General features: G+C 44.0%; 1 protein-coding gene across 3 annotated transcripts; it reads right to left on the reverse strand.

Moving 5' to 3' along the window:
- Positions 1-3,256: 3,256 nt before the first annotated feature.
- lonp1 (lon peptidase 1, mitochondrial) lies at positions 3,257-25,109 on the reverse strand. Of its 3 annotated transcripts, XM_028587815.1 has the most exons (22): positions 24,501-25,109; positions 23,504-23,592; positions 22,214-22,333; positions 21,953-22,118; positions 20,232-20,345; positions 20,015-20,076; positions 17,509-17,638; positions 16,371-16,454; positions 16,221-16,289; positions 11,249-11,400; positions 10,363-10,501; positions 10,073-10,251; positions 9,572-9,659; positions 7,802-7,924; positions 7,329-7,445; positions 6,988-7,128; positions 6,640-6,805; positions 6,465-6,551; positions 6,051-6,178; positions 5,659-5,823; positions 3,670-3,854; positions 3,257-3,581 (listed from the first exon to the last, which is right to left on the reverse strand). In XM_028587815.1, the coding sequence occupies exons 1-21, from the start codon at positions 25,023-25,025 to the stop codon at positions 3,699-3,701; spliced, it is 3,000 nt and encodes a 999-aa protein (XP_028443616.1). In that variant the 5' UTR covers positions 25,026-25,109; the 3' UTR covers positions 3,257-3,581; positions 3,670-3,698. The 3 variants fall into 3 exon arrangements, with proteins under 3 accessions (XP_028443616.1, XP_028443615.1, XP_028443617.1); XM_028587814.1 differs by having other exon boundaries at positions 3,257-3,854; XM_028587816.1 differs by lacking the exons at positions 23,504-23,592; positions 24,501-25,109 and adding an exon at positions 22,588-22,610 and having other exon boundaries at positions 3,257-3,854.
- Between the last annotated feature and the right edge of the window lie 543 nt (positions 25,110-25,652).

The following is a 25,652-nucleotide window of genomic DNA, read 5'->3' on the forward strand; positions in this document are numbered from 1 at the left end:
TTCTTAAGCCAAGTGGCGTGTTATCTGTACGCATTTTGAGCTATCTGCGTATATGTCAACGCTGTATACAGCGGACGCAAACATACACACCACGTGGCGAGTTATCGCCATCTTGCCGGTTAAGAAGAAAGCTACTGTTGAGTTTAGGAAAAGAAGAACCGGTTGGGTTTAGGAAAAGAAGAAAGAGATTTTTTCTGTGTCTGTGTCGCTCACCACCGAAACGGTACTCAGAATGGCAAACACCATAGACTGTCGTGCTAAAATATTAATCTTATTTGCTTGGCCTTTTCTTGCTCAGATTTTGTAAAAAATATCTGGAAATAGACACAGTAAAATCCATTGACCTAGTTAGTGTAACCAGAAAATAAGTCGGAGGTTATTTGCAAGGTGTCTGCCAGCCAATTTATGTGATGTTAGCAATCAAACTTTAGCACAATAGCCCACAAAATGCTAATTTCAAAACGTTACTGACATATAGACCCTTTACAAACTGATAACCCCGTCATTGTAACCAAAATATGTCTGAGTTTATTTGCAAAGCTGATGTCAGTGACCTAGCATGTTGCTACTCTCCACAGTAGGCTGCTTGAAACACCGACTATCAACACACAGGACCAGTTGACCAATCACAGTCCTTGCGGTCTGCGTAGCCTCGCCGCAAAGTTAAAATTTTTTGGAGGTGCACGTCGAGCTACGGCGGAGGGCTCTTAGGGGGGGTTCACGCCGACGCAGTGGGGTCTGCGGGGGTACGCTGTCGATTCGACGCAGAAGCACGAATCTGCCTTAACACGGGCCAAGAAAGTCCCCATTACATTTTGGATCCAAATCATGGGACAAATGCACAAATTATTTTCTACTTTTGTTAACATTGCGAGATTGGGTATCGGTGCTGAATTCAGTCGAAAACAAAATGACGTCCCGACAGGGAAAATTCACACTGCATTAACATTGTGAGATACGGCATGCCTTGGTGGAGGTCAGCTGTCTCCGAGTGCCCTTTTAGTTCCTCTAAAATGTAGTGTACTTAGTTACTTTCCACCACTGTATGAGAGTCATAGGCGCCGATACCGTGGGTGCTCTGGAGCTCGAGCACCCACTAAAAATACCGAGCACCCACTGAGCACCCACGTGTGCCAGACTGCCAGTAGGCTACATTCATTTAAAATTAAAAATTGCAATTGGTGCTAAGTGGAGCATCTGTCATAGTGTGATTGGTTATGTCGCTGTCAGTCCCCTGCTCCATATCCTATCCACCAATCATGTGTGTTAGGTAATCAGAGTGAGAATTAAATGGACACATTTGTTATTAAAAAAAGCAAAGCTAATGATGCAAGTGCATCAACGACATCCACCACCAGTGCAGAGAGTTCTTAATTTCCCACGAAGCTGATCGCGGTTGATAACCCAGAATCGGTTACTGCGCGCTAGATACAGCGCACGGTCGTGGTGCTCATTAGGTCAGCGGTAGTTGGTGGCCTAGTTACCCCAGAATAGGTGACTGTGCGCTGTGATGAGAGTCCCCCAGTCTGACAAGCTGCAGATGATACTGACCCATGTTCTGCCTCTGTGACAGGGAAAAGCTAAGTAGACTAAGTAGGAAACTGAAACAAAATGCTGAGTATCATTCTCATCTTGTCTTTAGCTCCATCTATCAAATATTCAATGAATTGCATTTAATGTGACTGCAACAAGATATAAAATATCAATTATTCCTGGGCACTGCAGTGATCTTCTGTCAACAATAACAAAACATATGTATTAACATCACACTACATTCAAATTACAGTGTTTACTACAAAGCATACAAAGTCCTTGTTTTGTAAATTGTGATAGATTTGGACCAATCAGGTGAGGACATGCTTTTTTTCACCTTTGAAAATCAAATCCAGCTGGGTCAAATTTGTAGATCCAAACTCCAATGCAAAACAACACCTTTTGAATTTAACTACGTACTTTTATTTTTTTAAACATACTATACTATGACTATTTTCGACATACTATACTATGACTTTTTAATCACCTTTTTTTATTGACATAGAATACTAGGACTTTTTTCGATATACTATGCTATGACTGTTTTCAACTATTTTTTATAGTGTAGCACGGTGGCTCAAGTGTTTGCACTGCACCAGCAAGTAGCCAGTGCAGCCCCTGACCCTTGGTTCAATTCCCCTGTCTGGGCTGGGACTTTTGTGTGGAGTTTGCATGTTTTTCCAGACTTTTTACATACTATTTTCTATGACTTTTTTCAACATACTATACAATGCCATTTTCATCACTTTTTTTGACATGCTATACTGATTTTTATCGACATGCTATACCATGACTTTTTATCACTTTTTTCAGCATACCATACTATGACTTCTTTGACATGTTATACATACTTTTTTGACATACTATACTAAGACTTTTGGACTTTTTCCAACTAACTTTATATTGTGGCATGGCGGCTCAGGGGTTTGCTCTGCACCAGCAAAGTAGGCAGTGCAGATTCGTTCCTCCGTTCGATCCCCAGTCTGGGCTGGGACTTTTGTGTGGCGTTTGCATGTTTTTCCAGACTTTTTACGACATTTCTCGGCATACTATACTAGAACTTACAAACTATACTATTACCTTTTTCGACATACTACACTATGACTTTTTTAAATTTTATATTGTGACACGGTGACTCAGGGGTTTACACTGCACCAGCAAATAGCCAATGCAAACTTCATTCCCCAGTAATCCTGTACACAGCGTGCGTACATTTGATTTTCTGTGAGACATTGAAACACATCTAATAATAATAATAATAATAATAATAATAATAATAATATGGCACAGTTTGAGTGGTTTAATCAACCGGTTAATGTGAGAACTTAACTCTTGTCTCTGACTCACAGTGAAACATTAACAGTGCATGTTATAAACTGTAAATAAAACAAAGCTACTGCACGATACAAGTTGAAAAAGTTTAAGTTGTCATTTGCATGGGCGGGGCTTTAGGGCTTTTTGCTTTCAGTCAAGTGTGTTGTGTATTTGGAAATTAATAACTTCATATTTCAGTGTGTTTTTGAGTGCTGTATATAGCCTACTGACCTTTTCTTCTATTTAGGTTTAGTTTACTTTAGGTATTATACAACTTTGTTAAGATGCAATATATATAATACCGACACAGCTAGCGTTTACAATGGTAACTGCAGTCCAAATTCAAAACACACCCCCCTCCCCTGACTCCAGGTTCACGGGGGTTGCCAGGTTGAGAACCATTGATTAGTAAAGGTAGAGTTGTGTTTATTATTTAATTTATTTCGACATCATCATCACATCTGGCCAATAACAATATATAATAATAAAAGAAATCTGTGAAAGAGTCTGTCCACAGCCCTTTATAAAAGAGAGCTGCCACCTCTACCTCTGCTCATCCATGACGTCTTATCCTGTGACGAGCGGCCATTGTTCATAATCACCTGACTTCATTATGTATGACATCATTGGCACACGTCGGTCCTCCTACAGCGGCTGAAACTGCGTTCTATGTCCAGCTGTTCCTCGGTAGGATTTTGGAACAGATAATGTAGCGCCAATCTCCACAGCAGGACCTTGGAGTCCAAAGTGCATGTTACAACAGAATGTGGTAACTATACAGGTTCTGAAGTAGTGTAAAAAACAAGTCTTGGTCCACCTTGCCTTGGCTTTAGCTCTGTAGTTAAAGCTGGTTAAGACTGGTCCTGTGGGAAGACAATGGGGTACATTTGTCTGTAGTGATCCACAAAGTGGACCTCCAGGCCCTCGGTGATGTAGTCGGGCAGGTCAGAGAAGTCCTTCCTGTTCTCATTGGGCAGGATGATGCACGTCACACCAGCACGACGGGCCTAATGGATACAAGAAAATCCCATTAATTAGACATTTAGACCACCTGAGGTCACGGTACCTTGGCGCCTCCATGTTTGTGTTCGGTCACAGCATAGCAACCCATAAGACTGATACACGATACAAACGAGAAGATTCGCAAATCACGCTAGTACAACCTGCCTGGCGTCCCGTTATGCTGTGCATTTGGCCGTAGTAACAGTCGTATACAATCTACAATCAGTCTACAATCTTATTCCATCCCAAAAGGAGAAAGTTTGCCTACCAACTTCAAGCAACACTAGACTATGCTTTCTGGTCCCTGTTCAGTCAGGATGCTAACTTAAGCTAACGTTAGCTTTGTAGAGATGGTAGTATTTCCCTCAACTCAATAAATACAACACTTATAAACACAAAACTGCTTTGCTAGCTCAATCTGGTTGTTACTCAGATAACTGCTTTAAAAAATAATATTTTTTTAATGGATGGATTTAGCTAATATGTCCGCAAACTTCAAGCAACAGAGACAACTTCCTGTCCCTGTTTAACGTGAGTCAGCCAGATGGGAGTGTTCCCATGTTCCCACATTTCTAAGAAATTTCTTTTCACTGGAAATTAAATTGTTGAAGTAACAACGTTTTACTTCAACAAATGACTGCATTAATATTTTCAATATTTTTCTTTGCTTGATGTTATGATACCTATCCTCATCCTAAACTATCAAACCAACACCAGCTACTATATGAAGTTCCTGTTAATGAGAAACATCATCCAACAGAAGCATCTAAACAACTAGCGGCCAGATTGTCAGTACATTTTCTGGTCCCCAGGAAATGGTTCCTAAAAGTTTCGATAAGCTTTCCTCTAGTGGAGCCATGGAGAAAAAGATCTTTGGGCAAAAAAAATATGAAGATTTAAAAGGCAACCTAAAATGAAAACTGTTGAGCATACACACTTATACTTGTAGTTACTTCTTGGCCTTTCCTCTAAAGACAAACTCCAAATTGTTTAGCTTTATTAAGAGATGGCACATTTGGGGCGCCCGGATAGCTCAGTAGGTAGAGCAGGCGCCCATATATAGAGCATGTCATTCCCCCCCTCTCTCTCTCCCCCCTTTCATTTCTTCAGCTGTCCTGTCAATAAAGGCCTAAAAAAAAAAAAAAAAAAAAAAGAGATGCCACATTTGAAATTGTTATTTGCTCCAATGCCACCTTCTGAACCCAGATTCTTTACCTGTAGCTTCTCTGATTTAGGGCCGGTTACACACTGGATGTGTCAGCTGCGTGGCGTGTCCGTTTATATTTCGGATTTAACAGGTTAGAGCTTACACACTGCGCGCCGCGCCGAAAACTCGTGCCTGCTAGAAATAGAAGCTTTGGAAGCATTTCCAGGCAAAATAGAATAGGAAAAGATGTTTGTATGTCGTTTAGACACTAATACATATTAATAAACGACATGTTGATGTTTGAATGTCTCTAGGTTTTGATATAAATGCAGATAGAAATGTCATTTTGCCGTCAATACTGCCGACGTTGTCTTTGCTGTAATCAAATCAGTATATATTATGTTTTTATGTTTTGTGTTTTAAATCTTCATATTTTGTTTGCCCAAAGTTACATAGTGTTGCTTTAAATTTCAAAAGCCACATCAACGGAATTACTAAATCATCCTACCACCTCCAGGTCCTGAATCACCCTCTACACTCGCTCTACATCATCATCCCTGTGTGTGTGTGTGTGTGTGTGTGTGTGTGTGTGTGTGTGTGTGTGTGTGTGTGTGTGTGTGTGTGTGTGTGTGTGTGTGTGTGTGTGTGTGTCTTGTACTTACAGCAATGGTTTTCTCTTTGATTCCTCCTACTGGCAGTATTTTTCCCGTCAGTGACACTTCTCCAGTCATGGCTACGTTCTGGCGCACCGGTCGGTTGGTTGCCAGGGACAACAGTGCTGTGACAATGGTGCAGCCAGCGCTTGGTCCGTCCTTGGGAGTCGCCCCCTAGAAACAAGCGACGTTACGGACGACAAAGCCAGCAGGACATTTTCAGATCGATGCAGAATGGCTCTGAGCTCTTCAGTTTGGAAAAATGCTACACAAATGAAAACGTACTTTCTCTTGCATAGCGTTTAGTAGCTTAGGGAAGAATAAGTAAAAAGAATTTTAAAAAGATGACGCAATGGTAACTAGTATGCCATTAAGATACAGCACTGTATCGCAATGGTTACCTCAGGGACATGCAGGTGCAGGTGGGAGTTGACCAGTAGGTGATTATCTGGTTCCTGCGTCATCAGGAAGGCTTTGGCAAAGGTTGAAGCGATCTTTGCACTTTCCTTCATCACATCGCCGAGCTGACCTGCAGAGGAGCACCAACACCTTTACCACGCTCTGTGTTCACTATCTGGAGGAGATGTCATAATGACTACACCAACACCTTTACCACGCTCTGTGTTCACTATCTGGAGGAGATGTCATAATGACTACACCAACACCTTTACCACGCTCTGTGTTCACTGACTGGAGAAGATGTCAGACTGACTACACTAACACCTTTACCACGCTCTGTGTTCACTATCTGGAGGAGATGTCAGACTGACTACACCAACACCTTTACCACGCTCTGTTGACTGACTCAGACTGACCTGTCACCTCCAGTGAGCCCTCTCCTTTAGTCTCTGCTCCTGCAGGAGGACGCCGCAGTGAAGTCTCGATAAACAGCGTGGACCCTCCTACACAGAGGACACAAGGCAGACAGGCCTTCAGCAGGTTGCATCTTTTATCCATACTAGTTTCTGTGTGCGTGTGTGTGTGTCTTACCCATAGAAGTCCATGCCAGCCCCATAACCACTCCTGGAGGGGTGACATCATACATTCGATCCACTGTGAAAATAGGTTTACCCACGTAGAGCTGCAGGTTGTCAGGCGTAACAGTCACTGCGGTTTGTTCACCGCTGACGATACAGAACGCCACCTTGCGAAAAACCTGACGCCAGACGGAAAAGGGATTAACGCACAAAAACAAACTGCGGAGAATGTGCTCCTTTCTGCTGCAGCATGCCATCAAAATGAGAAATGACACTGTTTTCATCAGAGTTATTGGTTTCCAAATGAATAAAGTGACGGTCTAAAGTCAGTCCAGTCAGTCCAGTCAGTGCAGTATTTTACCTTCTCCACTTGTTTCTGCAGGTTCCTGACTCCAGACTCCCTGCAGTACTGCCTGATGAGCAGACTGAGGGCGTCAGAGGAGATTGAGGCCTTCTCCTCCGTCAGACCACAGCGGGAGCGCAGCTGAGGGACTAGGTAATTCTGATACGCAGACCATGGAGAGCAAGGCACATTCAGTTTGAGAAAAAAATAAAAAAAAATAAAAACAGCTTTACAAATATGGAACATTCATAAAAACAACACTTCTACAGCACAATTTCAAAAACTATGCAAAATAAACAACACAATGTAAGGTATTTCAGGATATGATAGAAGAAGTGCAGAGGTAGACGTGGTGTTACCTGAGCTATAGCCAGTTTCTCCTGGGCCACATATCCAGACACATTAATCATCTCCATCCTGTCTCGGAGAGGCTCTGGGATCGTGTCAATCACATTGGCCGTGCAGATGAACAAAACCTTTATTGGAGCAGAAGGAGATGGGCGGGGCTTAAATACACTGCAGTTTACATGTCAGTGTTCACTTTGTTTAGAAGAGAACGCCACAGGAAGCGGTAGAGGCCTGTGGAAATGTTCATAAAGAGCACAACCACTCTCCTACCTTTGACGCGTTACTATGGAACCCACGCAACTTCTAGGCAAGACCCGCCCTTCAATAGCATTCACACACTACTATTGGCCAGGCGTCCATGCTTACGCTAGGTAACGTAACCTGATTTTTTCAGGTCCTATCCCCGGACCAATCTGCTATCCTAACGGCCTGCTTCGTATGGCGGGACTTGCCTAGAAGTTAGGTGGCATCCATAATAACGCACCTTTGACAGATCCACAGGAACGTCCAGGTAGTGGTCCAGGAAGTTGGCGTTCTGTTCAGGGTCCAGAAGCTCCAGCAGAGCAGACGATGGGTCGCCCTGGTAACCGCGACCCATCTTATCTACCTGGTAATGGCAGGTTACAGAAAGACACATTAGAATCATATTTAAATATATACACCTATACATAAACTCATGTTGAAAAGTTTGCAATCTGCTGCCACAGAGCTTAATTGTGTCCAGACAGAGATCCCTCTGAGGCAGTAGAAGAAGAGAAGAAATCGTTTGGTTTTTTTCCGATACCGGTGTGCTAAAACGATACTTTTAAAACGGTGCCGGTGTCTAAACTGTGCCTGAACCAATACTTTAAAAAAACAGGGTAATAGGAAATAGGGTATTTTACAATAACTTTGAATGCACCACGAGGCTTACTAGTTTCAAGTGAACGCACCGTCTGTGTTGTTTTTCCGACAAAGGCAGCTGCACACTGCTTAACGTCCCGCTGTTGGAATCCTCTACAGTGAAATACAGTCACCCTTTACACAGTTTAGCTGTCAGCATTTTTAACCGTCTTTAATCCAGCTGCTAGCTAACGGTAGGCTAATGTTACCTTCTGTCAAGTGAAGTGTTAACTAGCGTCACGTGCAGCGATGCTTCTGTTGCCTCTAACGTCTGTTTCAGAGCATCAGCGAGCGGCGCAGAAGGCATTTAATTGGCACCGAAATGAGGCACCCAGGTTTCGGTACCCAACCCTAATCAGCAGTCACTGGTAAACAAACTGGAAGCTGTTTCAGTGTAAGGTCAGCATCTAACAAGCTGGAATTAACATGTAGCTTCTTCAAACTTCACAATAGACACAGAAAGTTAGTACTGTTGGAATATCTGCTGAACATACTGTGGACGGACACATCCCAGTTTAAACCTCTTCATCTAACCACTGAGGAGACTGCACAGGGCAACAACCTGACTAACCCTAACCAGACATAATGATCCAGGCTCACAGACGCTGTTCTGGACTGGAAAACTAATTTAACATCCAACAAGTTTACACACGGGATTCTCCCAGCATGCAACACTGTGGGGACATCCAATGAATGAAGTCTGAAATCATTTCATTCAGAAAATATTTCCTCAGCTGTACTTTCTCTTTATTGCTTAGCAAATGTTAGCATGCTAACAGGCTAAACTAACATGGTAAACATTGTACCTCCTAAACATCAACATGCTAGCTTGTTAACATGCTAATGTGAGCATGTTAGCACAATACTAGTCTATAGCCTCTTTCCGACCAAGTAGTTACAGGAACGTAGTTAAAAAGGAACAGTCCACTTCTAAACAGTTCTACTAACTACTCTCCCCCAAAACCGAATTTCCACCGGATGTCCCTCTTTTCGTCCGGATGTTCGTTACGTTCATCTTTCTTTGTGCTGGCGTTCTAAACTCCGGTGGATTTCTGGAGGACTATGCAGGGTAAATCCAGACAGCTAGCTAGACTATCTGTCCAATCTGAGTTTTCTCTTGCACGACTAAAACTACTTTCGAACGTACACACGTTCCACCAAAACAAGTTCCTTCCCGAGGCTATTTAGCAGAGGCACCGTAGCTCCATCCGGCACTTAGTGCCACCCAAGACGATTGTGACTGGTTTAAAGAAATACCAATAAACCAGAGCACGTTTTTCTCCCATCCAGGTATGCGGTGTGGACTAGCCAAATCTTCCTCTGCAGCGCCGTGGAGGAAGATCTAGAAATACGAGACTAGCACCGTACTGACCTCGTCGATCAGCACCAGAGGGTTCTCCGTCTTGGTTTTCTTCAGGCACTGGATAATCTTCCCCGGCATTGCTCCAACATACGTCCTCCTGGAGAGAGAGACACACACACACAGACATTGAGTGATTGATTAATTGATAGTTTGTAGATTGATTGTTTGTGTGATGCACATTTATCCCACATTTTATGAGTTTCTGAGCCTATAAATGCAAAGCCTGGTGTTCATTAGTCTATATATTGAAACATAGAATAAGGTTATTACAAACAAGTTAACAATAATGAAATTCTTTATTATAGGGATGGCCAAGTCTCTCTAAATTAGAAAAGCAAAAAGTATAAACCTTATTTGTTCTCTTCACATTGGTTATAATGTAACCCAGCACACTGGGGTGCAGTTGATTCTAGTACCAGAGATGATTCTAGTACCAGCCCTGGATGTGCTACTGACGCTGGGAACTATCATAAGGCCCCTCTGTGATAACGGCAGTATACACTTCCACACCTGTGTCCTTTAATCTCCGCCACGTCGGTCATGCCTCCCACGCTAAACCTGAAGTACTCTCTGTTGAGGGCTCTGGCAATGGAGCGGGCAATGGAGGTCTTCCCTACGCCCGGAGGACCGTAGAAACACAGGATCTTCCCCTGGGTGGAGCCACGCAGCTGGCTCACTGCGATGAACTCCTGCAGAGACACAGAGGAAGTCAAGGATACAGTAACTGTGTGTGTGTGTGTGTGTGTGTGTGTGTGTGTGTGTGTGTGTGTGTGTGTGTCTGTGTGTGTCTGTGTGCTAACCAATATGCGCTTCTTAACGTCATCCATCCCATAATGGTCTTCTTCCAGAACCTCTTTGGCTCTGTCCAGCAGCAGGTTCTCTTCACTGTTGACACCCCAGGGCATGCTGGTTAGCCAGTCCAGGTAGTTACGGGTCACGCTGAAACACACAGGGGTTTGTTGCATTGTAAAATAAAATTATTTCAGTATCCTCAGTGTGAAGTGGGTCTGATATATCAACAGAACAGAAAGAGGACCATCACAGCATTCCTGTGGAGCTTCTCTTCTGAACAAAGTCTCTTTACGTTCACTCAGGTTCGGTTTGTGTGTTTACAGGCAGAGAACGCACACGCTGCTGCCATCCTGACATTAGTGCCACCTGCAGGCGATGAGTGTTGCAATTAAAGGGACAGTTTAGAAGTTTAGCAATAAGGTTGCAGTCAGTGTGTCAGCTACAGTAGATGGTGGTCAGCAGATGTTTTTACATGTCTAAAATGCGTTTAGCTGCTGCCCCGTCCGCAGCAGGACACTGCTTGGCTTCTGTGTGGGTACTACTGGGGGCGTGCCGACCGCCATCTACTGTAGCTCACACACTCCTGACTGTGGAGGCGTAGCTCATACAAGCACACCGAACAGCTCAACTGTCTCTTTAACTAGAGCTGCTGCGTATCCACAATGGAAGGCATGAATGTCCTAAATGTTGTTGCATTAGATCTTGAATATAGCACTATAAAGAAAAAGCTCAGGGTTCATTGTGACATCAGGGATCATTTCCCACAGATGCTGCATATTAAATTGTATATATGTACATATGATAAATGTCATGCCACTGTGTTTAGCATTTGTCAACAGATCATAACTCAAAGGCCTTCTCAGGCTAGTGGGACAGGAAATACACAAGACCAACTTGAACTCTGACGAATGGTTGTCCAGCAGTCCCAGTTTGTTCAGTTCTTCGTTGATGACGTCCATGATGTGCTGCGGGACAGTCCTCTCTTTCAGACGCTCTCTAAACTTCTCCTCGATGGCGTCTTTGTCCTCTTTTTCCAGACCCAGCTCCTGAAAACACACACACACACACACACACACACACACACACACACACACAGTGATGGACATAGAAGCACAGCCTGCACTCCTGTAAAGATACTATCTCTAACTGTATGCTGTATAATACTGATATTCTGTGATATGCTGCAGCTGCTGGATACATCGTGCTAATCCAGTACGACAGCCAGGCTGCGATAAATAAAAGCTCCACGTCTGCTGTCGGGGTCACACTGGTGTGATAGACCCACAGACAGACACAGACAGACACACATACTACAACAGAAACAACAGACACAACGCAGACACAACGCACATTGACAGACACAGTGACCGACAGGCGGTCCTTCAGTGTGTGTGTGTCTGTCTGTGTGTCTGTCAGTGTGTGTCTGTGCGTGTGTCTGTGTGTCGGTCAGTGTGTGTGTGTGTGTGTACCGTATTTTCCGGACTATAAGTCGCACTTTTTTTCCTACTTTGGCTGGTCCTGCGACTTATAGTCAGGTGCGACTTATATATCAAAATATATATAATTTGTAATGTTTTTAAATGTTAATTGATACTGAAAACGTTACCCTCTACACCCGCGAGAGGGCGCTCTAGGCTTGTGACAACTAGAATGCTCCTGCTAAAGACAACTGAGAAAGAAAAGAGATAACAATGCAGGTAGTAAAATATGCAGCCGAAAACGTTAATCGAGCAGCAGAAAGAAAGTTTGAAATGAGGGAGAAACGTGTGAGGGACTGGCGAAAAGGTGACTCTTACTGCAATGAAGAAACCAAAGAAAGCTAATCGGCTAATCTCGGGCTGAAAGCGAGATGGCCAGAGCTGGAGGAACGAGTCTGGAGGGGCTGGTCAACGGTGCAGTTACGTCTCCACGCCTTTTAATACATCCATGCTCCACTGTGGAGTTAGAATCATGCCAAAACCTCACACACACACACAAAACGTGTTTTACTCACGCCCAACGATTCACAAACAAACTCAGTGTGGTTTGCAAATACAAAACATCATTCACAAACTAATGCATTTTGTTCTGCAAATAAGAAACCTACCTATCAAACAAATACAGTATGTTTTACACATACAAAAACGTATTTCTTCAATGACAAAAAATATCCTGCAAGTACAAACTAAAATCTTTCAAGTACAAAAAAAAATCCTTCAAGTACAAAAAAAAATCCTACAAGTACAAAACAAATTCTACAAGTACAAAAAACTGTCACGTGACTTTTGGCACTAACTTTCTGCCTTGCTGATCCACACACAAATGCCCTCAGATCCACACGCAAATGCAGGTACATTTTCTAACAAATGTCCTGTAATTCGCACTCCACAACAGCAGGTGGCGCTGTTAAGTCAATTTAAGCCTACCAGGACCATAGATATATACACGCGGATTTTTTTAAACGTTATTATGGTGCATAACTTACTGGAACAAAACTGAGCAACGTGTTGTTGCTGATGACAAAACCACTGATTTTTATATATATATATATATATATATATATATATATATATGTATATTGAAGCGATGCTGGCGTTAAAGACCCGCTGATTGTTGTCTGATTCTCTGAAATGAATGCCGGCATTGCATTGTGGGAAATCGGCTTTGCATGCGCCCAACTCTGATCATATCGTGTTCTGTCTTGCATACTATGATAATATCTACATATATGTTGCTAGATGTAGTATTATAGTTTAAAAAATATCAAAACAACAAAGCAGCTTCCCTGGCCGAAATAGACCGAAATAATAACATTAAAAGAAATACAATTAAACCGTGATAAGATCTGGTGAATAAATGTTGATTAAAACAGCGGTTATTGGGCTAAAAATACCAATAACAGCAAAGCTGTATACAGCTTCTCTGTACAGAAATAAACGTGCTGTGATCAGGGAATCTGTGCGTAGACCACGGATGATGATGTCATTGACCTACATGCATCGCATCCGTGGGCCCGTCTCAGAATTTTTGGCGAATCTGTGAAACTGCCACAGTTTTTGAGTTAAGGGGCCATGTTCATTTCGCAGAATTCTGTGAGACCGGCAGCCTGTAGGCTACTACGAAGCAAGATCAACATGCTGGATTTCTTCAGTTACCCGGCTTCACCTAACCTAACAACCGGGGTCCTGCATAACCTGTGTCACGACGCTGGTTATAGTGACACAGTGATAGTAACGGTGGATCAGTTGTTACCGGGTACAATCACCGTGGTAACTTATTCTGAACACCTAACCTGGTCGGGAGCACGTTAAGTTGGAGATCAGAGATCAACCGATGTAAAAGCACCGCATGATCTTGCTTCGTAGTAGCCTACAGGCTGCCGGTCTCACAGAATTCTGCGAAATGAACATGGCCCCTTAACTCAAAAACTGTGGCAGTTTCACAGATTCGCCGAAAATTCTGAGACGGGCCCACGGATGCGATGCATGTACAGTAGGTCAATGACATCATCATCCGTGGTCTACGCACAGATTCCCTGATCACAGCACGTTTATTTCTGTACAGAGAAGCTGTATACAGCTTTGCTGTTATTGGTATTTTTAGCCCAATAACCGCTGTTTTAATCAACATTTATTCACCAGATCTTATCATGGTTTAATTGTATTTCTTTTAATGTTATTATTTCGGTCTATTTCGGCCAGGGAAGCTGCTTTGTTGTTTTGATATTTTTTAAACTATAATACTACATCTAGCAACATATATGTAGATATTATCATAGTATGCAAGACAGAACACGATATGATTAGAGTTGGGCGCATGCAAAGCCGATTTCCCACAATGCAATGCCGGCATTCATTTCAGAGAATCAGACAACAATCAGCGGGTCTTTAACGCCAGCATCGCTTCAATATACATACATATATATATATATATATATATATATATATATATATATATATATATATATATATATATATATATATATAAAAATCAGTGGTTTTGTCATCAGCAACAACACGTTGCTCAGTTTTGTTCCAGTAAGTTATGCACCATAATAAAGTTTTAAAAAATCCGCGTGTATATATCTATGGTCCTGGTAGGCTTAAATTGACTTAACAGCGCCACCTGCTGTTGTGGAGTGCGAATTACAGGACATTTGTTAGAAAATGTACCTGCATTTGCGTGTGGATCTGAGGGCATTTGTGTGTGGATCAGCAAGGCGGAAAGTTAGTGCCAAAAGTCACGTGACAGTTTTTTGTACTTGTAGAATTTGTTTTGTACTTGTAGGATTTTTTTTTGTACTTGAAAGATTTTAGTTTGTACTTGCAGGATATTTTTTGTCATTGAAGAAATACGTTTTTGTATGTGTAAAACATACTGTATTTGTTTGATAGGTAGGTTTCTTATTTGCAGAACAAAATGCATTAGTTTGTGAATGATGTTTTGTATTTGCAAACCACACTGAGTTTGTTTGTAAATCGTTGGGCGTGACTAAAACACGTTTTGTGTGTGTATGAGGTTTTGGCATGATTCTAACTCCATACTCCACGCCCTGGTAGCTAGTTGTTCTGTGTGCTAGTAGTAGTTCAGTGATTTCCAACCACTGTGCCACGGCACACTAGTGTGCCGTGAGAGATCGTCCTGTGTGCCGTGGAAAATTATTCGATTTTACTTAATTGGTCCAACATTTTTTTTAATTGAGTTATTGCAAATAATTTTCCATTGTTGCGCATCTGTGCCTCAATATGATGACTGGCAGAGAAATTAAATACTATTCTGTGTGAGTAGGTGGCAGTATAGCGCAATAATGACCTTGTTGATTTAAGACAATAGAATTACTGCCAGCAGGGCAGTAATTTTGCGACCAAAATTTGAGAGTGTGCGACTGAATTTTACATCCAGTCGCACATGTGCGACCAGTAAATTTGCCCCCTTTTTTTACACGTTAAAGTTGACGTTTCGGTACCTCTCAGGTACCGCGTAAGCGCAAGCTTATCTGTCCTCTCTGAAACACAGAGACAGAGAGCAGAGCTCTGACACAGACTCTGGCACACACACGCAGAGCTGCAGACGATGCAAACTACGTCGGCTCTGCAGTTGTGTTAAAGTCACAGTGAGTCACGGCGATGCCAATAAAGTGGTTTCAAGTGTGGTTACAGTTTTTCATAACTTCAAGCAGACAGCGTTTGCTGTGATCGGATATTAATGGCGAGCCGAAAGCGGTCGCAGTGCTGTTGACGTTACACTTCCTCGGAGCCGAGCAGGCACAGCAGTGGTTTCTGTGCCCTGGTGACTGACTGATAGGCTGAGGTTCTTTATTTCTACAGCTCCTTTTGGTTGTGCCCCTAAAATTTTTAGTTGGGGGCCACTGTGCTCCTAATGACAAAAGTTAGTCTGGAGCCCTGCTGCCACCTTTCGCGCGCATCCCGTAGTGACAGGATGTAAGCAGTAGGGCCGAGATCATCGATGTAAGCCTGCAAAAGCGATGGATACATTTAAAAAAAAGAAAAATGCAGATTCTGATTATTAGGCTACAATGTGTCATTTTTGGTTGGTGGTGTGCCGTGGGATTTTTTGAATGTAAAAACTGTGCCGTGGTTCAAAAAAGGTTGAAAACCACTGGTATAGTTGAATAACTGTTAATGTGTTACGTTAACAAATCGGACACCTACCGTATTCAGCCTGTTGTTCTGTGTGCTATTGTGTAGTTGACAGATGAAGAAAAAAAAAAATTCTAAATAAATGCGACTTATAGTCCGGTGCGACTTATATATGTTTTTTTTCCTCTTCAAGACGCATTTTTTGACTGATGCGACTTATACTCCGGAGCGACTTATAGTCCGGAAAATACGGTATGTCAGTCAGTCAGTCAGTCAGTGTGTCGTACCTTCTTGATGATCTTGAGCTGCTCCTGGAGCAGGTACTTCCTGTGGGTCTGCTTGATCTTCTCTTCCACCTGTGAGCAGAGCAGGGACAGGGATCAGTGACGGAGCGTGATGAGCGGCTAAAGCTGCTACGTGTGGAGATGACCTCTGACCTCTCGGCCCAGTCGCTGCTGCAGCTTGCTGAGCTCGTACTCCTTCTTCAGCAGAGACAGAGCCTTGTAGAGACGCTTCGGGATCTGCAGAGAGAGACAGCAGCGCGTTTCAAAGGCCGGAACACTTTCGACTCATCACTGCCGCAACCTATATGAAGATATATATGGCGACGCGTCTGTGTGCCCATCCTTATCAGGGGACCAGACGTCCATTTGCCAAATCACACACTTAGTCCTCATCTTGGTATCTGACATACTGTCTGAAAACACCAGCAATAACTCCAACCTTCATGTTGCCAAACCTGCTTTGTGGCATCACTTTTTACTTTCCGGTACGACTGATGGGGTAAATATAACCTGACTCCGCCAGATGGATCGCTTCGCATTTGCTCGGCATATCCATCTGGGAACTTTCCTTTGGAGAACTTTTGGGAAGGGGGCAAAAATCCAGGTTAGCTGATTGGATAAACCATCCGTTTATCACCACCTATGTTGGTGATAGACGGGCCAAATCAACCAATCAGATCAAACTCTTGCCGAAACCAGTCGGGAGAAGAGCAAAAACATCTTTTCCTCCGAGAAAAGCCTCCAGTGCCGTTTTTTGCTCTTCTTTCAATGAAGGAATACTTTCTGATTCGAATAAAACTTGCGCGATAGCTACGCTCATCTCATCCGTGGAAGCTGCCATGTTGTTTAGACTAACAGTCGCTTCTCGTTGCGTCACACATAAACCCGCCTCAAAACCAACGCCGATTGGTTGTTTGGCGAACGGCTCCAAATGTTCTCTATCTCAAGATGCCAGACTGATCTGCGAGTGGAAAACTGGAGCTCGCCAGATCAGGACGCTCTCACGAGGCTAGGGTAAATAAGACCCACTATGACTGTGGGTCACACCGACCCTAGTCCCTGTGGGCCGTCTGCCTCAGCGGGCGCCAATAATCCCATTCTGGCTTTGCACATCAGAATGAGGCGAAGGAGACGCAGTGCAACGTGAGCTTCATCTGAATAAGTTGGTTTCAGTTCAAAGAAGAGCCCTGAAGGATGAGGACTAACTGGATGTCTGATCGACTTCCCCACCGCCAGTTCCTGAGCCCCCCGCGCCCCCTCCCCCCGCCGCCATCCCACACAGGCTGCTCACATTGGTCTCCTCCAGGACGTCCTGGAGCTCCTGCGACTCTGCTCCTGTCAGAGCTGCTCCCATGTCGCTGAGGTAGATGGGATTATCAACCACTCTCTGACCAGCCTGCATCATCTGGAGGACCGACTCTCTGAGAGACACACAGACACACACATTATTTCGTGTACTGAGTTTGATGTTAGATATGTATAAAACAGTCAGCTGAGATTCAAAAGTCTCAAAGGATAATGTTTTCCTGGTGGATGGTTAGGATATAACACCAACACATATAAAAAGGGTATTGTGAAATACATTAACATGACTTTTGATTTTAGGAAGGCCTCAGGAAATACATGTTGCATTGCACAGACTCAATCAACATGGTCTCGAGTTGAGCATTTGTTCCTTTGTTTGACTTGAGGATGTTTAAGGTCAAAAGATTCTGAATGTCTAGAGAGGACTGCATTCAGATGCCCCCCCTCCATGCAGCGAGACATAAAGACCTGATTCTTCACACCAGTGACTTTGTGATGTTTAAGACAACAGGGAGAATTTCTTCCACTGTAAATTTCTACAACACCCCTAATTTAACCCTTGTGTTGTCTTCCCGTCAACCTTCAACGCCTTTTTTTCCAGAGTTTGCTTTGGAAAAATTGAAAATAGTAGGGCTGCTCCCTCTTAGTCGATTAGTCGACTAATCGGTCCTTTTGGTCTTAGTCAACTTAGATTTCTTTAGTCGATTAGTCATGTTTGATGCTTTTTTCACGCTGAATTAGGGCTGGGCGATATATCGATATAAAAAATATATCGATATATTTTTAAATGAGATATGGAATTAGACCATATCGCATATATCGATATAGTTCAAATGTGATCCTTGCTCCCATAGATATATACACAGATGTCGCCTTGAGGTTCTAAACATACGTCAAAAACCGCCGCCATCTTGGAACAGGGGTCCAAGCATTCAGATCAACGCTAAAGATGCCGGACTTTTGTACTGCTTAATTATGTTCGATAGAGGAAATGAAAAGAACAAACGGCAATGAATAACATTTAACAGGTGACAATGTGTTTTATGATTATGTATGCCGCCCCGACCAGCAACCTGAGCTCCGGCGGCAGCGGGAGGCGGAGAGCTCCGTGGCCGGCCGCAGCGTCTCTTCCCCGGGAAAAACACAGCTTTGCCTCGCTGCTGCATGGGGTCCCCCGCTGATCCAAATCGGACCAGCCAAAGACAGAGTGGTGATCGGTAGGATCTTACACGTAGTCCAGGACGACCTGTATGTCGATATCGGGCGGAAAGTTCCACTAAGTTTGCCGGCGGCAGGCGGACGGAGAGAAGCTACAGCGGGCAGCAGAGACCGTCTGCGGCTCCAGGATCTGGAGCTCAGTGCCCGTTAAAATTACATGTAACGAATAAATACATACAGAAATAAATAGTGGAGGAATGAGCCTGGACATTTCAGTCTGTTTTAAACTTCACCTTGAAGCAGAAACTCTTAGTTCAGAAGGGTGAAGTTTCCGTTTGGACTCAGATCTGTGAACCGATCATAATAAATATTCTTTGTATTAACACATTAATTAGTTTCTTTGTTTTGTAGTCGATAGTTCATCTTTTAGTTTACTTAAGTGGAAGCAGTATCAAGTGGAAGAATGGGACTATAAACCTAGGCTTACAGGCATGAGGCATTACATTTTGAACAAAGTAGATTATATTAATATCAAAAGCTTAATTGACCTTTGGAACGAATCACAAATATGGAGCTTTGATTTCAAAAAAGGTACTCCTGTTATACAGTATTTAGGTTTACATTTTATTGTTATTTGAACAGCTGAGCATTTAATCATGAACCAGGTGAAGAAACCGGTTTATTATTTATTTGATTTTGCAACTGTTTCTATGAAACTACATGTGACATGTCATATTTGATTTTGGCTTCGACTGAACATTTGCTCTCACTTTGCGGAAAAAATATCGGGATATATATCGTATATCGATATTCAGCCAAAATATATCGGGATATGACTTTTGGTCCATATCGCCCAGCCCTACGCTGAATGATTTATTTCCAAGAAACGTACGAGCACATCTCTGGTAAACACAAGAATTAAAGTGGTGCTTTTGCATGACTCTTTGCGGAGAAACTGAGATTTACAGATCTGTCGATGAAATCAACTAATCGATACAATTGATTGAGTGTTAGTTGACTAAGAATTTCTTCAATTGAGCACAAAATCAAAAAATAGGTTAATATACATGAATAAAAAAGCGATACTGCTTCCTGAACTTGAGTCATGTGGTGTAACTACTTGAAGACAAAAAAAAGAGCTCAAATCCTTGAAATTAAAGCGAGATTAAGGATGTCAACACTATAGAACACCATGTAAAATATTACAGGGAACCTGATTGTAAGACAGAGCGAGCAGTCATCTGACTGTTAATGCGGGCCTAAAGGCTCTGTGTGCGCTGCATCATAAAGAGCAGAAGGAGTGTGGGATGATGGGACGACCGACTGGGACTGACCTGTAGAGGGGGTTCAGAGCGATGATGTCTCGGATGGTCTTCACTATCTCTGCTGTCAGCGCCTGCTCAACACACACACACACACACACACACACACACACACACACACACACACACACACACACACACACACACACACACACACACGTTTAGATCTTTCTGTGTTCGTCAGTGTCCTACTGCCCCCTACTGTTCCTTCAGCACTGGGTGTTTGTACCTTGACCTCCTCTGTGACGGTGAACTGTTCATGCTGGATGTTGTCCACTTCCACCATCAGGATGTTGGAGGAGGACAGCGGCTGCAGCTCTGGACTCAGGTCTGCTTCGGACACCTGACCAACAGCAACGACACAAACGTCATTAACTTCTCTCGTTTGTTCTTCATTGTGTGTCTTTACTGTGAGCTCAAATACCTCGGGGCACATAGAATGACTGGATTCAGCCAGATCTGGATGAACCTGCTAAAACATTGCATTTTGTATGTAGCTGTAAATACACACAGCAGCTGTGCAGCTTCGTTTTTGACTCTGAGCCCAGCAGTCCTACCTGGCTGCAGGTGTTCTGAGTCACTTTACACACAACTTCACTTAGAAATATCCTCCACGTGAGCACATTTAGTGATAGGCCGACTTTATACGCGGCTGCTGCGTTTGCCGATAGTTTTTTTCCCGGCATTATTTACAGACAGGCGTCCACAGGCAGCTCTGTGTTGCTGGAGACGCTGCAGTTCACGTACAGACCATGCACTGCCCCTCCCCCACTAGCAGAGGGCTGGCAGTCTTAAATTACAAATCAAGCACTTTATTCAATTCACTTTTCAGGTTTATTTTTTACATTAAATTATTTATATGTGTTGACAAAGGACATTTTGTGATGACCTGATTATATATATGTCTTATAAAAGGTCAGCAAGCAATGCATCATCAAGGCTGTGTTGTAGATGTTGATGAAAGCCTTGTACCCTTGCACAGTTAACCATATGCAGGGCACCCATCCATATGATGCACATTGCACACATAATTTGGGTAATATGAATGTAAGATGATTGCAGAAGTGACACTGATCTGTGTTTTTGTTTATTAGTTTTAAAGAAATGGCAGAGCAGATTCCGAACAAATCCAGTGTGGCAGGGTTTACATTTTTATGATGTAAATTGAGGGAGCAAAAGCAGCATCGGCTCCAAATATCGGGTCAAGAAAATCGGCAGCCCGTATCGGTCATCGGCTAAGGCTGATGGAAAATAAATCGGTATCGGCACTAAAAAAATCCATATCGGTCGATCCCTAGAGCACATGGGCCCCTCTATAGAACGGGGCCACAGTATCAGCTATCCATGCAGGGCATGGCCGCAGTTAATGTACTTCAGTGGTGAAACTCTTCAGCTATCTTTCAGCTTACCTGAAGCAGCTGACATCAGTCGACCTGGGTCTTTTTCTTTCTATGAGGCCCCGGTGGGTTAGGGTTCCTGCTCTGCCTAAGAGCTGTGTTGCAGCTCATTCCCTCAGTGTCCCAGTGTTTGAATAAATATAGTTGAGCAGTATCAGTATGTGCTGACTCACTATCAGCCCAGAAAAGGAGACTAACGACCACACAGCCTAGAAGAAGGTGTGAGTGCTGCTTGGCCGTATGAACGGGGTCTGTGTGTGCGTTTGTCTGAGAGTGATATAGACCTTTTCAATGGAATGCCATTGCTAGGCATCAGCCTGGCCCCTTGTTAACTTCCAGTCAGTTGATGTCATTCACATACACTGCAACAGGACATCAACTTGGGGCCATTTGGAGTGCTTGTGTGTGTGTGTGTGTGTGTGTGTGTGTGTGTGTGTGTGTGTGTGTGTGTGTGTGTGTGTGTGTGTGTGTGTGTGTGTGTGTGTGTGTGTGTGTGTGTGTGTGTGTGCGTGTGTGTGCGTGTGTGTAATGGTCTACATGACATGTAACACACCTTGTCCTCCAGCTGCTCCGTCACCGACCCCGGCTGGTCCTTGCGGCTGCGTTTGGCCTTGCGTCTCTGTGGCGGTTTTTGTTGGGACTCGGACTCCGACTCGGACCACACAGGGGACGGCGCCGCCTCCTCAGGCTCCACCTCCAGCTGCCTGGTGATCCGGATCCTGACAGAGCAGAGGACACAGAGCAGAGGTAACAGCGGGCCGCGGGGCGGCATGGACAGCAGCGTCTTCTTCCTCTTTCTCTCAGCGGCTCTAACCTGCGGTGTCCCATGACGATCATCCTCAGCTTGTCCCCCAGGTCCTGCATCTCATGGATCTGGACAAAGGTCCCTGTAGAGTAGACGGCATCCAGAGACTCCACCACATCGGACTCATTGCTGCGGGAGACGGGGACGGCAGGCAGCAGGTCATTTCCAGATGACTTCACTGCGCTCATATAAAGCTCATCAGCAGATACACACGATGGCTGACTAGGATGGGTACGGTTCATGAAAAAACATCCGAACCGCTCGGTTCCCTTGTCTCGGTTCGGAGCGTGTGTGTGTCGCACGGTTTGTCAGTACACGGTTAATGTGCACTAACCACTTACTGCCGTAGTGCCCACTTTCAACACCTACGTTAAAACACTTACCGGAAATGACGAGCGGGATGAGCATGTGACGAACGCAACACATGGCAGCTGATTGGATGAACACGTCGCGTGGGTCTTGCTGCTCCCGAATTTCAAAACAGACTCCAATGGCGTCTCGTTCTGAATACGATCTCGTATTTTACGAAAATAGTTCACCGAAAACGTGTTTCTGAAAACATTTTAAGCGAGAAATATGCCATAACAGTTGCTGAATCGGTCTGGTTTTTTTGATCGACAAAGGTCAGCTTAAAAGATTTTCGTCAGATTTATGAGAGGCGGCGAGCCGAGCCGACCGCTCCTCAAGTGGAGCGTGGAGTGCTGCAGGTTACGTCACATGTAGAAATGTCCTCTGGGAGAGAGAAGGAAAGCTGCCCGGAGTTAGAGGATGCGCTAGTGTCGTATAAGTCTGGTGTGTGGGAACAACATTTTGGATTACCTATGATGACAGCGGAAATAAAACAATAGATAGAACTGCCACTATGTGCAAGTATTGTGCAACATGCATTCAATATGCTAATTTTAGCTATATATATATATATATATATATATATATATATATATATATATATATATATATATATATATATATATATATATATATGATACGAACCGAACATTGGGTTTTGTGAACCGTGCCACCCCCTATGGCTGACCGAGTTTAAACTCATCCGTTCACATTCTGTTGTGTAGACCCACGTCAAGGGAAAAAAATAAGACCTCTAATAAAGCCCCACCAATCTCAGTGACAATTACGTTCATTTCCTGAGGCTGCTTCAAAATAAAAGTCTCCCACTGTCACACCGGTGGAAGGCTTTTAATGTGAAGCAGCAGCAGCAACAACCAACGTTGAGTTTGTGCTCCATACAGCGAAGGAGAGTGTTAGCAGTGTTAGACCTCAGGCGTGTAAACCACTCACTTATCATCTCTCTTCAGGAAGACTCCAGCGTACGGCTGAGCCAGACGAACCTTCCTCCTCAACAGCTCCATCAGCGCTTTGTTCTTCACCTGACAGGAACAAGGACAGACAGGTTGAGCTCTGCTCTTTGTCCTGAAATATCACATTCACCCCGCTAGAAAAATGTCCCGGAATCATTCCTTCCCTGCAAGGGCTCTCCAAAGGAAGGAGAAATAGAAACAGAGTTTGGACACTTCACCAATCAGCTATCAGTGCAGCAGAAGACGTGGGGACAGATGTTACCTAGGTTACCTAGGGTAGGTTACCTAATACACAGTTATATTTTATCTGCTGTCAGTGTCTGTATTTAGAGAAACTCTGTGTGGAATTTAAAAACATTCTGACTTCAAAACGTGAGCGTGAGCCAAATTAACTCTGGCGACATCACTGTGACATCATCAGGGTTATTGACCAGCTCGTCCAGAGCCACAGAGGACAACATGTGTTGGAGCAGCTTTAGTGCTAACACAGCTAACGAGCTCCACAGTGTCTCTAAAGGGACAGTAGTGTCTCTCAGAGTGTCTGTAAAGAGACAGTGATGTCTCTCAGAGTGTCTCTAAAGAGACAGTAGTGTCTCTAAAGAGACAGTAGTGTATCTCAGAGTGTCCAAAGAGACAGTAGTGTCTCTCAGAGTGTCTCTAAAGACAGTAATGTCTCTCAGAGTGTCTCTAAAGAGACAGTAGTGTCTCTAAAGAGACAGTAGTGTATCTCAGAGTGTCCAAAGAGACAGTAGTGTCTCTCAGAGTCTCTCTAAAGACAGTAATGTCTCTCAGAGTCCAAAGGGACAGTAGTGTCTCTCAGTGTCCAAAAGGACAGTAATGTCTCTCAAAGTGTCTAAAGAGACAGTAGTGTCTCTCAGAGTGTCTCTAAAGAGACAGTAGGGTCTCTCAGAGTGTCTGATGAGACAACCCAGTGTTGCTGTGTGATTGCATCATCCCGTGTCCTTCATCTTCCTCACCTCTATAATCTTGATGAAGCGGGGGAACACCGGGTTCCTGCTCACAGCGATCAGCGGCACATTGGGGAACACCTCCGGAACCATCATGGGGGTGAGAGCCGTCATCTGCGGTCCACTGTACGGAGCTCCCCCATCTCCCCCAGACTCTTCTCCCCCAGAGCCCGCACTGTCCCCGCCGTCCTCCCCGGAGAAGCCCGCACCGCTGGCCCGGTTCCCGAACATCCTGTCCTGAACCATGTAGGGTCGAGAGGTCGGTGTAAGGAGCTCGGTTCGGCCCCGGAGAGCGGCGGCTCCGACCCGCATCCAGCGGTGAGGTCTGGCGGTCAGCTGGCAGCCAGCTGTCACCGCGGTGCTGGTGTAGAAGCGTGGCGTCTGGAGGCGGCTCAGCGCCGCCGCTGTGTCGGGCGGGAGGGGCCGGCTGCTGCCGGTCCTCAGCACCATGGAGGAACACTTCACTTTTGCGAGCAGAGCCGAGTTTCTGTGCAGCTGCCGAGCAGCGCAGAGCATCTTCACGCAGGTCGCCATGTTGATCTGGAGCTTTCTACACAGCGTGACCGACCTTCTTCCGTCAACGTCTGATGACGTACTATGGAACCCAAGCAACTTCTAGGCAAGACCCGCCCTTCAATAGCATTCACACACTATTGGTCAGGCGTCGTAACCCGAGGTCAATGCCTAACCAACCAACCAATCGAGCTGCTTCGTAGGCGGGACTTGCCTAGAAGTTACGTGGGGTCCATACTGTCTATATAACACATTATAACACATGATTATAACACATGCCCCAGAGGTTAGGGCAGATACGGTTTAACCTTAGGCTATCTTTGGTTAGGGTTGGAGAATCTTTCCAATATTATGAACCTTCTGTTAGATATGTCGTCATATATTCTGCAGATTGATTTTATTTTAACGTGATATTTTAACTAACATTTAATTCAAAAAACAAACAAAGTGTATGCACAATAAACGTTTATCTTCTTTTTTATTTACGATATTTTATTCATTTATTTTCTTCTTTATTGTCCTTTCTCCTATTTAACACTTTCGTTGTGATGAAATGAAAAACTGTTAAGAATTAATTAAATCTTTCTGGTTCCTCACAACAAAAACATAAACACAGTGTAGATTAATATTCTGCAAAGAACCACAGAA

The sequence above is a fragment of the Perca flavescens genome, chromosome 9 (genome assembly GCF_004354835.1).
Source record: "Perca flavescens isolate YP-PL-M2 chromosome 9, PFLA_1.0, whole genome shotgun sequence".
Taxonomy (NCBI): domain Eukaryota; kingdom Metazoa; phylum Chordata; class Actinopteri; order Perciformes; family Percidae; genus Perca; species Perca flavescens.

Excerpts from the sequence above, each read along its gene's own strand:
- lonp1 (XM_028587815.1), bottom strand. The coding sequence starts at position 25,025 with ATGGCGACCTGCGTGAAGATGCTCTGCGCTGCTCGGCAGCTGCACAGA. Across the intron at positions 20,346-21,952 it reads CGGAGCAGCTGGAGGACAAG|GTGTCCGAAGCAGACCTGAG; the intron begins GTGTGTTACATG and ends GCTGTTGGTCAG. Across the intron at positions 7,446-7,801 it reads TTCCTGTGGATCTGTCAAAG|GTTTTGTTCATCTGCACGGC; the intron begins GTGCGTTATTAT and ends GCTCCAATAAAG.